The 12521-nt window shown below is 40.6% G+C and overlaps 1 protein-coding gene across 4 annotated transcripts in view; it reads left to right on the top strand.

Moving 5' to 3' along the window:
- LOC124115516 (cystathionine beta-synthase-like) overlaps positions 1-7304 on the top strand; it is a 55075-nt gene extending 47771 nt beyond the window's left edge. For 2 of the 4 annotated variants that reach the window (XM_048398578.1, XM_048398576.1), the window contains 2 exons: positions 811-895; positions 1368-7304. In XM_048398578.1, coding sequence (XP_048254535.1) covers positions 811-895; positions 1368-1489 — 207 coding nt within the window. In that variant the 3' untranslated portion in view covers positions 1490-7304. Of the gene's footprint in view, positions 1-810; positions 896-1364 lie in introns of all 4 variants that reach the window. The other 2 variants (XM_048398577.1, XM_048398575.1) reach the window with 1 other exon arrangement.
- Positions 7305-12521: the final 5217 nt, after the last annotated feature.

Genomic DNA, 12521 nt, shown 5'->3' with positions numbered 1-12521 from the left:
ACTGTCTCTACTGTTGCATCAATGTGTGAAGTCATGTTCAAGGGAAGGTAACTGTCGCTACTGTTGCATCAATGTATGAAGTCATGTTCAAGAGAAGGTAACTGTCTCTACTGTTGCATCAATGTGTGAAGTCATGTTCAAGGGAAGGTAACTGTCGCTACTGTTGCATTAATGTGGGAAGTCATCTTCAAGGGAAGGTTACAGTCGCTACTGTTGCATCAATGTGTGAAGTCATGTTCAAGAGAAGGTAACTGTCGCTACTGTTGCATCAATGTGGTAAGTCATGTTCAAGGGAAGGTTACAGTCCCTACTGTTGCATCAATGTATGAAGTCATGTTCAAGGGAAGGTAACTGTCGCTACTGTTGCATCAATGTATGAAGTCATGTTCAAGGGAAGGTTACAGTCCCTACTGTTGCATCAATGTATGAAGTCATGTTCAAGGGAAGGTAACTGTCACTACTGTTGCATCAATGTAGGAAGTCATGTTCAAGGGAAGGTTACTGTCGCTACTGTTGCATCAATGTGGGAGGTCATGTTCCAGGGGAGATTACTGTCGCTACTGTTGCATCAATGTGGGAAGTCATGTTCAAGAGAAGGTAACTGTCGCTACTGTTGCATCAATGTATGAAGTCATGTTCAAGGGAAGGTTACAGTCGCTACTGTTGCATCAATGTATGAAGTCATGTTCAAGGGAAGGTTACAGTCGCTACTGTTGCATCAATGTATGAAGTCATGTTCAAGGGAAGGTTACAGTCGCTACTGTTGCATCAATGTGGGAAGTCATGTTCAAGGGAAGGTTACTATTCCAGATCCACATGGACACATCGTTGGGTCAGCTCTCCCGGATGTTGGACACAGACCACTTCGTCCTTGTTGTGCACAACCAGAGACAATGTAAGTTTGTGTGTGTGTTTGTACGTGTGTGTGTTTGTACGTGCGTGTGCGCATGCACATGTGCCCGTGCCTGTCCAGGTCAGAATAGGTCTTCAGCAACCCGTGCTTGCTGTAAAAGGCAACTATGCTTGTCGTAAGAGGCAACTATCGGGATTGGTAGATGCATATCATCGTATCCCACTTGCGTGGATTGATGTTCATGATGTCAATCACTGGATTGTTCGGTGTGGACTCGATTATTTACAGACTGACGTCATATATCTTGAATATTGCTGAGTGAGGTGTTAAACAACAAACAAACAAACTGTATGTCTTGTGATATGTGTGTGCGTGTGCGTGTGCGTGTGTGCGTGTTCGTGTGTTCGTGTGCGTGCGTGCGTGCATGCGTCCGTGCGTGTGTGCGTGTGCGTGCGTGCGAGAGAATGTCCATCTGGTTGAGAAAATTATTTTGTTTTTCTCCTTTTGAAAGCAGACGAGGGAGGCAGCTTAATGTCCAAGAAACAGATGATTTTTGGCATCGCAACAAGGATTGACTTGCTCAACTTCATCACACAACACGAAAACATTGATAAATCCAAACATGAGGACAAGTAGAACAGACGTTACTTGAAACAGAGGCCACTTGAAGATGAGGGCATTACTTGAAGCAGAGGTCAATTGAAGCAGACGTTACTTGAAGCAGATGCACTTGAAGCAGATTTTGCAAATTTAAATTGCTGTGGTGTCCATATGTTGTCTCTGTGAGCTGACTATGCCATGAATCAATCTCATTAAAATCCGATCTTAGTCCTCGCTATCGCTAAACACAGATTTGAGGACATCCCATTTAGGGTCACGTCAGAACGACCTTTCATCCAACCAATCAGAGCTTTGCTTACCAGATCATGAAAGTGACTGTCGGAATGTGTTTTCTAATCATGCAACCACGAAATATTTAACATGGGGTATTCCGAACGACAGTTATGGGTTTTATTATTATATCCATACAGTCTAGGCCATTTATAAGCCATTCCAGAATGTTCTTATCAGTTTTTAACTTTTTTAATCGAGAATACTCAAAATATGTTTCGAAGCGTAGTCGCCAGTTTGAAACTAGTGTCCTAAAGCTCGAGAAAGCTGCCTTCTGATTGGCCAATGTCGATTTCTTGTCAGTCATTTCATTGGTCAGTCAGAATTCGCAAAAGGTCATTCATGACTCTTAATGGGATGTCCTCAGATCTTTGTTCAGCGGTAGCGAAAACTAAGATCTGATTTTAATTAGATTGGCCATGAATTAAACCAACATTTCTCTCCTTACATAAACGTTCATGTACATAGTTCTACTTGTCGGCTTGGGCTATTGTGGAAACCGTTGATCTGAAGATGTTTTGTTTGTCATAGATATTGTTTTTTCATGTTGCCCTGAGTAACTCTGCAGTTACTTTCTTGGACCAACCATTTCTTACTCTTGGAGGGGGCACGGGTGGCCCAGTCGTCTAAGGCGCCGCGATTCGCTGTGCAGAGTTGCGTACCTTGGGCGCACCAGAAACCTATGATTGTGGGTTCGAATCCCGGTTCGCTTATGTTTCTAGGTTTGTCAGCTCCATACCCGTGCTTGTGGGTTTCACCGAAGTGGTAAACGTCTGAGACCTGCATCACTTCGGGCTTTCCTCCTACATTAAGCTGACACGCCGTGATATAACTGGAATACTGTTAAAAGCGGTGTTAAACCCAACTCACTCACTCACTCATCTGCTTGTTTGACGATTCTTTCAGGAGGATTCACATTCCGAATTTTAAAGCATTTCTACTTATAATCACAGGGTTTGTTTATCATCTTGACTGTCACAATATTTGGTCGCCAAATTAAAGGAAGTCAGTGAGCGATACCCACAGGCTAGAAGACCTGAAGTAACATGTGACCTAATTATGTCACCATGCAATTCCCTTTCTGCACATGACACTTGTTTAATAAGTACATGTTAAGGTTCATGTCCTCAAAAACCCAAATCCGTTAAATATGACACAATGACATAGTCATCACTTAGGATTAAACATCAAGGAGGGAATGCTTATGACAACTTACCAGATCATTCGTGACCAACTCGTGTTATTCCGGGACAAGCCAAATAGCGACTCGTGCCCCGCTCATGGCCATTTTTGCGACCGGGTTCCGTCTTAGCGCAAACGGGCATACCTAAAACAATTGTCAACTCGTTGCGTAATGGTTCACATATATTTCCCCATATATTATATATATTTCAAATGCAATTTAATCCACATCGGGACGTGCCGAATTATACAGTATGATTGAACACATTTAACTGTCTCTTTTGGTATATTTTTAGATGCAAGACATATGTAAAATCAAAAATTATTTCTGAGGGATTCTTTCACGAAGAACTTGAAATCATGCGCGCATTCTTATTTGTTTTTGTCGTATTTTCGCACTTAACATTCATTGATAGGGGACGAGTCTTCTTGCAGGTTACGGAAAGGGGCGAGTGGTGACGAATGCTTACCAGATGAGCAATTAGCTACTTAAACAAAACTTGGATCTTTTTTGCAAAAAATCTCATTTCTTCAGAGAAAAGCCAGACTTTTTTGAAAAATTGCTGTTCAAGTCCACATATTTATTTTATTTTTATCCCTCGGACCAGAAATAAGTAAAATATTTAAAAAAATGTTGTTTACTGTAGCTAGCAAGATAAATAAGTTATTTAAAATACATTAGAACATGGCCGTAGTTAACTTTTTGTGATGGGGGGGGGTTGGTGGGGGCGGAATATTTGTACACTTGTCTCCAACTTGTATTTTCATGATTCAAATAAACTGTTTTCTATCCAAAAACTTGAAGTTTTACTCTAGGATTTCTGTTAATTGGGTTAATACATTTTTCTTTGGGTAACCAATATTTTTTCACTCATCTATTGATCACTCTATTGTTTTTTTCTCCAAAAATTAGTGACCATTTTAGGATTTAAAAAAAAGTGAAATAATGTTTTAGATATATATAACTGTTCTAAATATATAGGTTTTGACTCGGAAAGTAAATTAGATATTTGTGTTTTGGAAATTAGCTCCTTTGTACCCAAGTTGAAAAAGCTTCAATGGGTATTTATGCATACTGTTTTAAACATTTAAGTTTTTCAATTCATGCATGTGTTTCTGTACACAAGTTAATTGAAAGTTATTGGGTTTTGAATAAAAAATGTATTTTTTTTTTTTTTTTTTTGGGGGGGGGGGTATTTTACGCAAATACGCAGCTTATCTGTAGCTCTGTATATACATACATTTTATGTGATAATGTATTGGAGATAAATCGGTGATTTTGTAACCTTGTATCCATTTGTTTTCTCTATCTATGTTCATTCTATCCGTGTTCTTCAGCCCTGTAATTAAAACCTGTTGAAAACTATCTAAAAATTTACAATGGCAAAAAATTAAAACCTGTTGAAAACTATCTAAAAATTTACAATGGCAAAAAAATATTGCAAAAATTCATAAAATAGGGCTTAAAAAAATAAAAGAATTGGTTCTCAGGCAATGGTTTTTTAAAATAAAGTGCGTGCGGGCGGTGCCTTTTCTTTCTTCTTTTTGTTGTTGTTGTTGTTGTTGTTCAAACTAGTATGTAACCAAATACACAGTACGGCCTCCCTACATAAATGTATTCCTTGAGTAAAATACTGGAATACAGTATTTGACTACTGTTGGACTTGGAGTTTTAAATTATTATTTTTTAAATTGAAATTAAGACGAAATGTGCGGTGAACTTTATGATCATGTAAAATGTATTCCTTGACGAGTAAAATACTGGAATACAGTATTTGACTTCCATTGGACTTGGATTATTTTTTTTTAAATTTTAAATTGAAATTTAAATGAAAATTCGGGTGAACTTTAGGATCATGTAAAATGTATTCCTTGACGAGTAAAATACTGGAATACAGTATTTGACTACCATTGGACTTGGATTTTTTAAATTTATTTTTTTAAATTTATTTTTTTGAATTGAAATAAAAATGAAATGTGCCGTAGACTTTATGATGATGTAGGCGGTGCCTGAGAACCAACATTTTTATTAGCCTGAGATATCTGGTCTTTCAGTATTTGTTAACACGTTATGGACAACGTGGATCTGTTTCCTGCATGACACATACAACTGCTTTATCTTGTCTAGTTTACTTTGGTTTCCATGACAATCTTGTTTGTACAAACTGCTTGATATCTGAAAACAGATTTAATGGTTTGATTTTCTCACCTTCTGGGTCGGATATTATGGCAGATACGGTGTGTGTATTTAAAAGATTCATGGAAATTCAGAATATATAAAAATAGAGGAGCAGTGCTTAAACTTTTTTCATCTGTTTAATCCAGAACCTATTATGCGCTTAAAGACTTAAAAAAAATATATTTAAAAAATGTACCAAATTATATATATGTATCAACGTAAAAGATTGGGTCATCTTTTTCAAACTGGATTGTGTTTTTTATGGCATCAATCTTTTTTTGATTTGCCTGTGTATTGTCTTTACATGCATACATATTTTGTTATAATGTTTCAAATAGCATTCCTGATATTTTACAATTATTAAATCATTGCTCAGATCAATTTTTGAAATGCTCATATTTATAAACTGCTGCGAGGAGTGGATCATTCTTTATGGGTTGGTGCTTCGAGTGGGGCATTATCGGTTCACTATTTTGAGGATATTTTGTCCAACATTGTTGCTATAGTGATGCAGGCAATCTCATTAAAATCAGATCCTTGTTCTCGCTACCGCTAAACAAAGATCTGAAGACATCCCATTAGGGGTCACGTCAGAATGACCTTTCATCCGACCAATCAGTGCGTCGATTACCAAATTATGAAAGTGACTGTCAGTAATTGATTTCTAATCATGCAATCTCGAAACTTTAACAGGAAGTATTCCGAACGATAGTTACGGGTTGAACGACCGAAATCCTTACATTCTCATCTATTAGTCATTCCAGGATGTTTTTTTGTTCAGGTTTCAAATTTGTAATCGAGAATTTGTCAAAATATGTTTCGAAGCGTAGTCGCCAATTTGAAATTTGTGCCGTAAAGCACGAGAAAGCTGGTTTCTGATTTGTCATTCCATTGGTCGGTCAAAGTTTGCGCAAGGTCAGTCTGACGTGACCCGTAATGGGATGTCCTCAGATCTTTGTTCAGCGATAGCGAGAACTAAGATCTGATTTTAATGAGATTGCAGCCATGACAGCAAACAAGTCGACCAGTAACAGTTGTCGTCAGTTAAACATTTTCACCATATTTAGATCGTAATCAACTACAGAGTTTATATGAAATAAAAATAAAAATAAAAAATAAAAATTATATTGATAATGTTCCATGACATAGATGGTATAAGAGAGAGTGTATTTATATTGTTACCATTGTCTGCCAGGATATCTTGCCGCGGGAATGTTTTCGATGGCGACAGTGGGGGTCCACTTGTGTGAAATAGCCCCATACATCGTCCGTCTAGAGTGGCCCCCTGAACCTGTACCTGCGACACTACGGTAGTCATGTTCCATTCTCAGTTGTTTTTGTCAAGGGTGTAACAATATTTTGGGGGTATCAATTTTTTTGCGAGCGGGCGGTGGGGAACAGATACATACAAAACATTTCAGATTATATGTATTTATTTTTTATCAAAAAGGGGAATATAAAGCCATATGTGTATTTGACATGTGCGCCTTATTAAAAAAATTCATATTTACTTTTTATGGCAAAAGGTTGATTAATGCTGATGGAGAAAAATAAGGGAACAGTCATAAACTAAACGAAGGTGTACCAGTCGTAGATGTTGATTTTGTGAAACGTTCTCTGATTTGACAATCGATATGTACGATTTAGCACAAGAAATGGGTTTGATGTGGAAAGAGTGCAAACAAGACTTTGATAAAAAAGACTAGAGGACGCTCTTGCCTCAGGAAGATGGATATTGCCAGGCTCTGTCTTTGTTTGAGGCCAGTCAAGCTGTATCATTGTGGTCTGTAGTAACTGATACTGGACCAGATAATCCAGTGACTGAAACAAAGAGTGACGTCCTGGGCCCCTAATGGCAGGCAGTCCACAGCTGGGGACTCTCAATAGGTATTGATGTGAAAACTCTAACTGAATCCTCTTTATGGCTCTGTTCCCTTATTTTTGTCCATGAGTATATTGTTCATTTTTGCATTTGCATCATTTGGACAGCTGTGGTGGACCTGCTTGTAGGTTTGCTGTGCATTTAGTCAAGGGCGGCGTTCAACAACACGATCTTAGCACAATCTTGTCGTAAAAAGTCTTGTGTTTTGATTTAAGATCTGAACATGTACTCTTTAGTTAATCATGACAATATATTTCTGTCCATTTTTCACTTTTGTTCTTTTACAGCAACTAAAAGAATAAAAGTTAAAATAAACGCCTGGATTTGTGGATCGATATGAACTTTTGAGTTACATGTAGAGGCCATGATCTGTACCCAGTAGGTCAACTTAGGATTCGTGTCATTACCAGGACTGGCCCGTGAAGACGCGGGGGTAGAAAAGGTCTTCAGCAACCCATGCTTGTTGTAAAAGGCAACTATGCTTGTTGTAAAAGGCGACTAACGGGATCGGGTGGTCAGGCTCGCTGACTTGCTTGATACATGTCATCGATCCCAATGGGTTTGATGTGGAAAGAGTGGAAACAAGACTTTGATAAAAAAGACTAGAGGATACAATGACATGCATCAACCAAGTCAGCAAGCCTGACCACCCGATACCGTTAGTCGCCCCTTATGACAAGCATATTCACCTCTTAAGACAAGCACAGATTGCTGAAGACCAATTCTGACCCGGATCTTCACGGGTCAGCAGTGAATATCTCCAGTTGCCTTCACAGGTCAGCAGTGAATATCTGCAGTTGCCTTCACGGGTCAGCAGTGAATATCTGCAGTTGCCTTCACGGGTCAGCAGTGAATATCTCCAGTTGCCTTCACAGGTCAGCAGTGAATATCTGCAGTTGCCTTCACGGGTCAGCAGTGAATATCTCCAGTTGCCTTCACAGGTCAGCAGTGAATATCTGCAGTTGCCTTCACGGGTCAGCAGTGTGTATCTGCAGTTGCCTTCACGGGTCAGCAGTGAGTATCTGCAGTTGCCTTCACGGGTCAGCAGTGTGTATCTGCAGTTGCTTTCACGGGTCAGCAGTGTGTATCTGCAGTTGCTTTCACGGGTCAGCAGTGTTAGCTGCAGTTGCCTTCACGGGTCAGCAGTTAATATCTGCAGTTGCCTTCATGGGTCAGCAGTGAATATCTGCAGTTGCCTTCACGGGTCAGCAGTGTGTATCTGCAGTTGCTTTCACGGGTCAGCAGTGTTAGCTGCAGTTGCCTTCACGGGTCAGCAGTTAATATCTGCAGTTGCCTTCATGGGTCAGCAGTGAATATCTGCAGTTGCCTTCACGGGTCAGCAGTGTGTATCTGCAGCTGCCTTCACGGGTCAGCAGTGAATATCTGCAGTTGCCTTCACGGGTCAGCAGTGTGTATCTGCAGCTGCCTTCACAGGTCAGCAGTAAATATCTGCAGTTGCCTTCGAGGGTCAGCAGTGAATATCTGCAGTTGCCTTCACGGGTCAGCAGTGAATATCTCCAGTTGCCTTCACGTGTGAGCAGTGCATATATGCAGTTGCCTTCACGGGTCAGCAGTGTGTATCTGCAGTTGCCTTCACGGGTCAGCAGTGAGTATCTGCAGTTGCCTTCACGGGTCAGCAGTGTGTATCTCCAGTTGCCTTCACTGGTCAGCAATGAGTATCTGCAGTTGCCTTCACGTGTCAGCAGTGTGTATCTGCAGTTGCCTTCACGGGTCAGCAGTGTGTATCTGCAGTTGCCTTCACGGGTCAGCAGTGAGTATCTGCAGTTGCCTTCACGGGTCAGCAGTGTGTATCTCCAGTTGCCTTCACTGGTCAGCAATGAGTATCTGCAGTTGCCTTCACGGGTCAGCAGTTAATATCTGCAGTTGCCTTCACGTGTCAGCAGTGTGTATCTGCAGTTGCCTTCACGGGTCAGCAGTGTGTATCTGCAGTTGCCTTCACGGGTCAGCAGTGAGTATCTGCAGTTGCCTTCACGTGTCAGCAGTGTGTATCTCAAGTTGCCTTCACTGGTCAGCAATGAGTATCTGCAGTTGCCTTCACGGGTCAGCAGTGAGTATCTGCAGTTGCCTTCACTGGTCAGCAATGAGTATCTGCAGTTGCCTTCACGGGTCAGCAGTGAGTATCTGCAGTTGCCTTCACGGGTCAGCAGTGTGTATCTGCAGTTGCCTTCACGGGTCAGCAGTGTGTATCTGCAGTTGCCTTCACGGGTCAGCAGTGTGTATCTGCAGTTGCCTTCACGGGTCAGCGGTGAATACCTCTAGTTGCCTTCACGGGTCAGCAGTTAATATCTCCAGTGGCCTTCACGGGTCAGCAGTGTGTATCTGCAGTTGCCTTCACGGGTCAGCAGTGAGTATCTGCAGTTGCCTTCACGGGTCAGCAGTGAATATCTGCAGTTGCCTTCACGGGTCAGCAGTGAGTATCTGCAGTTGTCTTCACGGGTCAGCAGTGAGTATCTGCAGTTGCTGGTATATTGCTGACTAAGGGGAAGAATAAAATCCACACGCTCACCTACTGTCGCCTGTTAACAACTGGGGGTATGATGGTCCCAGAATCATGTCTGTAGTTTTACTGGTATTTATTAAAAACAATTATCCTGTCTCAATTTAATGGGGAATGACATGAATAATAATTAAAAAACAAATAACACATATACAGCTGATGATACAGTGTATTTGTTTGTTTGTTTGTTGTTTAATGCCGCACTAGGCAATATTCAAGCTATATGACGGCGATCTGGAAATAATCCAATCCAGTGACTGACATCATGAGCATCGATCTATGCAACTGGGATACGATGACATGCATCAACCCAGTCAGCGAGCCTGACCACCCGATCCCGTCAGTTGCCTCTTACAACAAGCATATTCGCCCTTTACGGCAAGCATAGGTTGCCGAAGACCTATTTTAACCCGGATCTTCACGGGCCTGCAATATCTCCAGTTGCCTTCACAGGTCTTATGTAAAGCATCTCAGATACACAAGAGAGCTCGAGAATACTGCTACTGCTGAACTACAGAGTAAAGTAACTGCCACTTTGTAAAATAATAACATGTCCAAAATTCATGGGTCCGGAAACGGTCATATGCGCCGGACATGTCCGATTGGGAATGTCAAATGACCTATTTATAATAATGCATACCGGACATTTAAATTTTTCTGTCCGGACATTTTAAAAAACAAACAACGCTACCTTCGGGGTCCAAATAATTGAGCGTTATCGTATCCCTTCAGCGACTTCAGGTGAATAAACAGGTATAACAAACTTGGTCAATAAAAGTATGAAATTTGATATAAAACATCACTAGACATGATGATTTTACCATTTAAAATGTATTTCCTGCTCTCAAAGTCATTGTTGTATATGCAGAGATTAAGATTACCGTGTGTATTTTCTCGTAAACTAAGCCGGAAATAGCAATCAGCTGTGCACATGTTTCCTCCCAATCTACCAGTGATTCAGTTAAAACGTACCCAGTGATACATCCTCAAAGAATTTTGATGCAGTGGTCGGAAGAAATTGTATCTGAAATTAATATTTTATCAGGAATAATATATTCCAATATTGTGTTATTTTATTTCGTCTAAGGCACCGCGATTCGCTGGTCAAAGTTGCAACCCTTGGGCACGCCAGAAATCTATGATAGTGGGTTCGAATCCCGGTACGCCCCGATTATGTTTCTAGGTTTGTCAGCTCCACACCAGTGCTCGTGGGTTTCACCGAAGTGGTAAACGTCTGAGACCTGCATCACTTCAGGCTTTCCTCCCACGTCAAGCTGACACGCCGCGATATAACTGGAATACTGTTAAAAGTGATGTTAAACCCAACTCACTCACTCAAATTTCATTCTCAGGCCCCTGGGTAGCATACAAAGCAAGGATTAAGTCATCCTGGTAGGACAAAGGGATGTAACTCTGCTCAACAAAGTACATTGTCAGAGCAACGCATTGTTAAAACTCATAACTCACAGGTGATCAATTACAACTGTTATGGTACATTACACAAGAGTAACACACAATAACATTAAGTAAGGATACGAATTTATGGATGAACAACTTCTTTATTACAATTAAGAGCGACATTTCGGTGTAGGTTCTATGACCGTTATCAAGCAAGTAATATACAGAGCGTGGTTGGCACCAGAGCCCACTGGTCAGCACCACCCAGAAAGAGAAGATACCGGCTGATTGACAACCGTCTTCAGGCTCTGAAAGACAATCTCGTCAACAACGTCATTGGCGAAGTTTAGTACACAGATCACGTTGGTGACCTGATCCACTTGGAGTGAATGACTTGAACACAACCTGTATGCCAGTGTAACCGAAAATTTATTACAGAATGTATTTATGTATTTACCATTATATTTTAAGATATAAGTTATTGTTGTTTTTGTAGAAATTATAATGTACATCTATGAAATATTAAAGTATAAGAGTTATTAAATTTGTTAAATGTAAAGTACTTTTGTGCAACTATACTTCACTTCAGCATCTAATAAATTACTACTGTGATTACGGTATACGCATTTCTGTGTTTTTCTTGTAATTTGAGAGTCCCGGTATAGCAATATCCCTTGTTTACTGTAGCGTGACCAGTCTTACTGTAGCTTCACGAAAGCGAAGAGATTTTAGAGTTGATTTTGGCTAGGTTTCGCTCTTCCGGCCCAGGGCCTCGTTCCTCAAAGCGATCTTAGCGTAAACCTATGTTAAAGTATGGGAATTACGATCACCTTAGTGCTAAGATCGCTTTGAGGAACGGGGCCCAGAACCAGTACGTATACAGGTAGGAGGCATTGTTTATACAGTAGAGTAGATATTGTTATACTCGAATAGAGAAGTAAGGATAAGAATGTATGGATGAACAACTTCTTTATTACAATTAAGAGCCTTATCCTTACTGAGTACTCCAACTTCTAAATGCCTATCAAAGAAGTTAATCGAATAGAGAATCCTGTTGTGTACACACAAGGGTAGTGATGGCAATCATCGGTGAAGTCAGTGACATAAACAAATGATGAAGCCAGTAATATAAACAACGGGATTATGGCTGATTGGGACCTTTGATGAGTTGATGGTACGCCGGGAGTATGTAACAACCTTGGTCACGGTTGATTGAGGGATGAAGTCTTTTGATGTTGATGGCTTCCTGTAGTTTCCTGATCTTGAAGTCTTTGAGGTTGGTGGCGAGGGCTTTGACTTTATCCTACTGGATGCTGTGGCTTGGGTTGTCACGGATGTGGTCTGATAGAGCTGATTTAGAGTCATCTTTGGAGACTGAGCTTTGATGTTCTTTGATTCGGGTTTTGAGGGGCCTAGATGTTTCTCCTTAATTGTAATAAAATTGTTCATCCATAAATTCTTATCCTTACTTAGTACTCCAACTTCTAAATGCCTATCAAAGAGGTTCAATAACATTATGAGTAGGAGCAGGTCAGCAGAACAAGCATTTTAGTCCGGTGAAACACACCTCCAGGCAAGGGAGTGAGTGAGTGAGTATGGTTTTACCCCGCTTTTAGCA

The sequence above is a fragment of the Haliotis rufescens genome, unplaced genomic scaffold (genome assembly GCF_023055435.1).
Source record: "Haliotis rufescens isolate VD_foot unplaced genomic scaffold, xgHalRufe1.0.p SCAF_18, whole genome shotgun sequence".
Lineage (NCBI taxonomy): Eukaryota > Metazoa > Mollusca > Gastropoda > Lepetellida > Haliotidae > Haliotis > Haliotis rufescens.
Note: the sequence above shows the minus strand (reverse complement) of the source record. Positions and strands in the feature narration are given on the sequence as shown.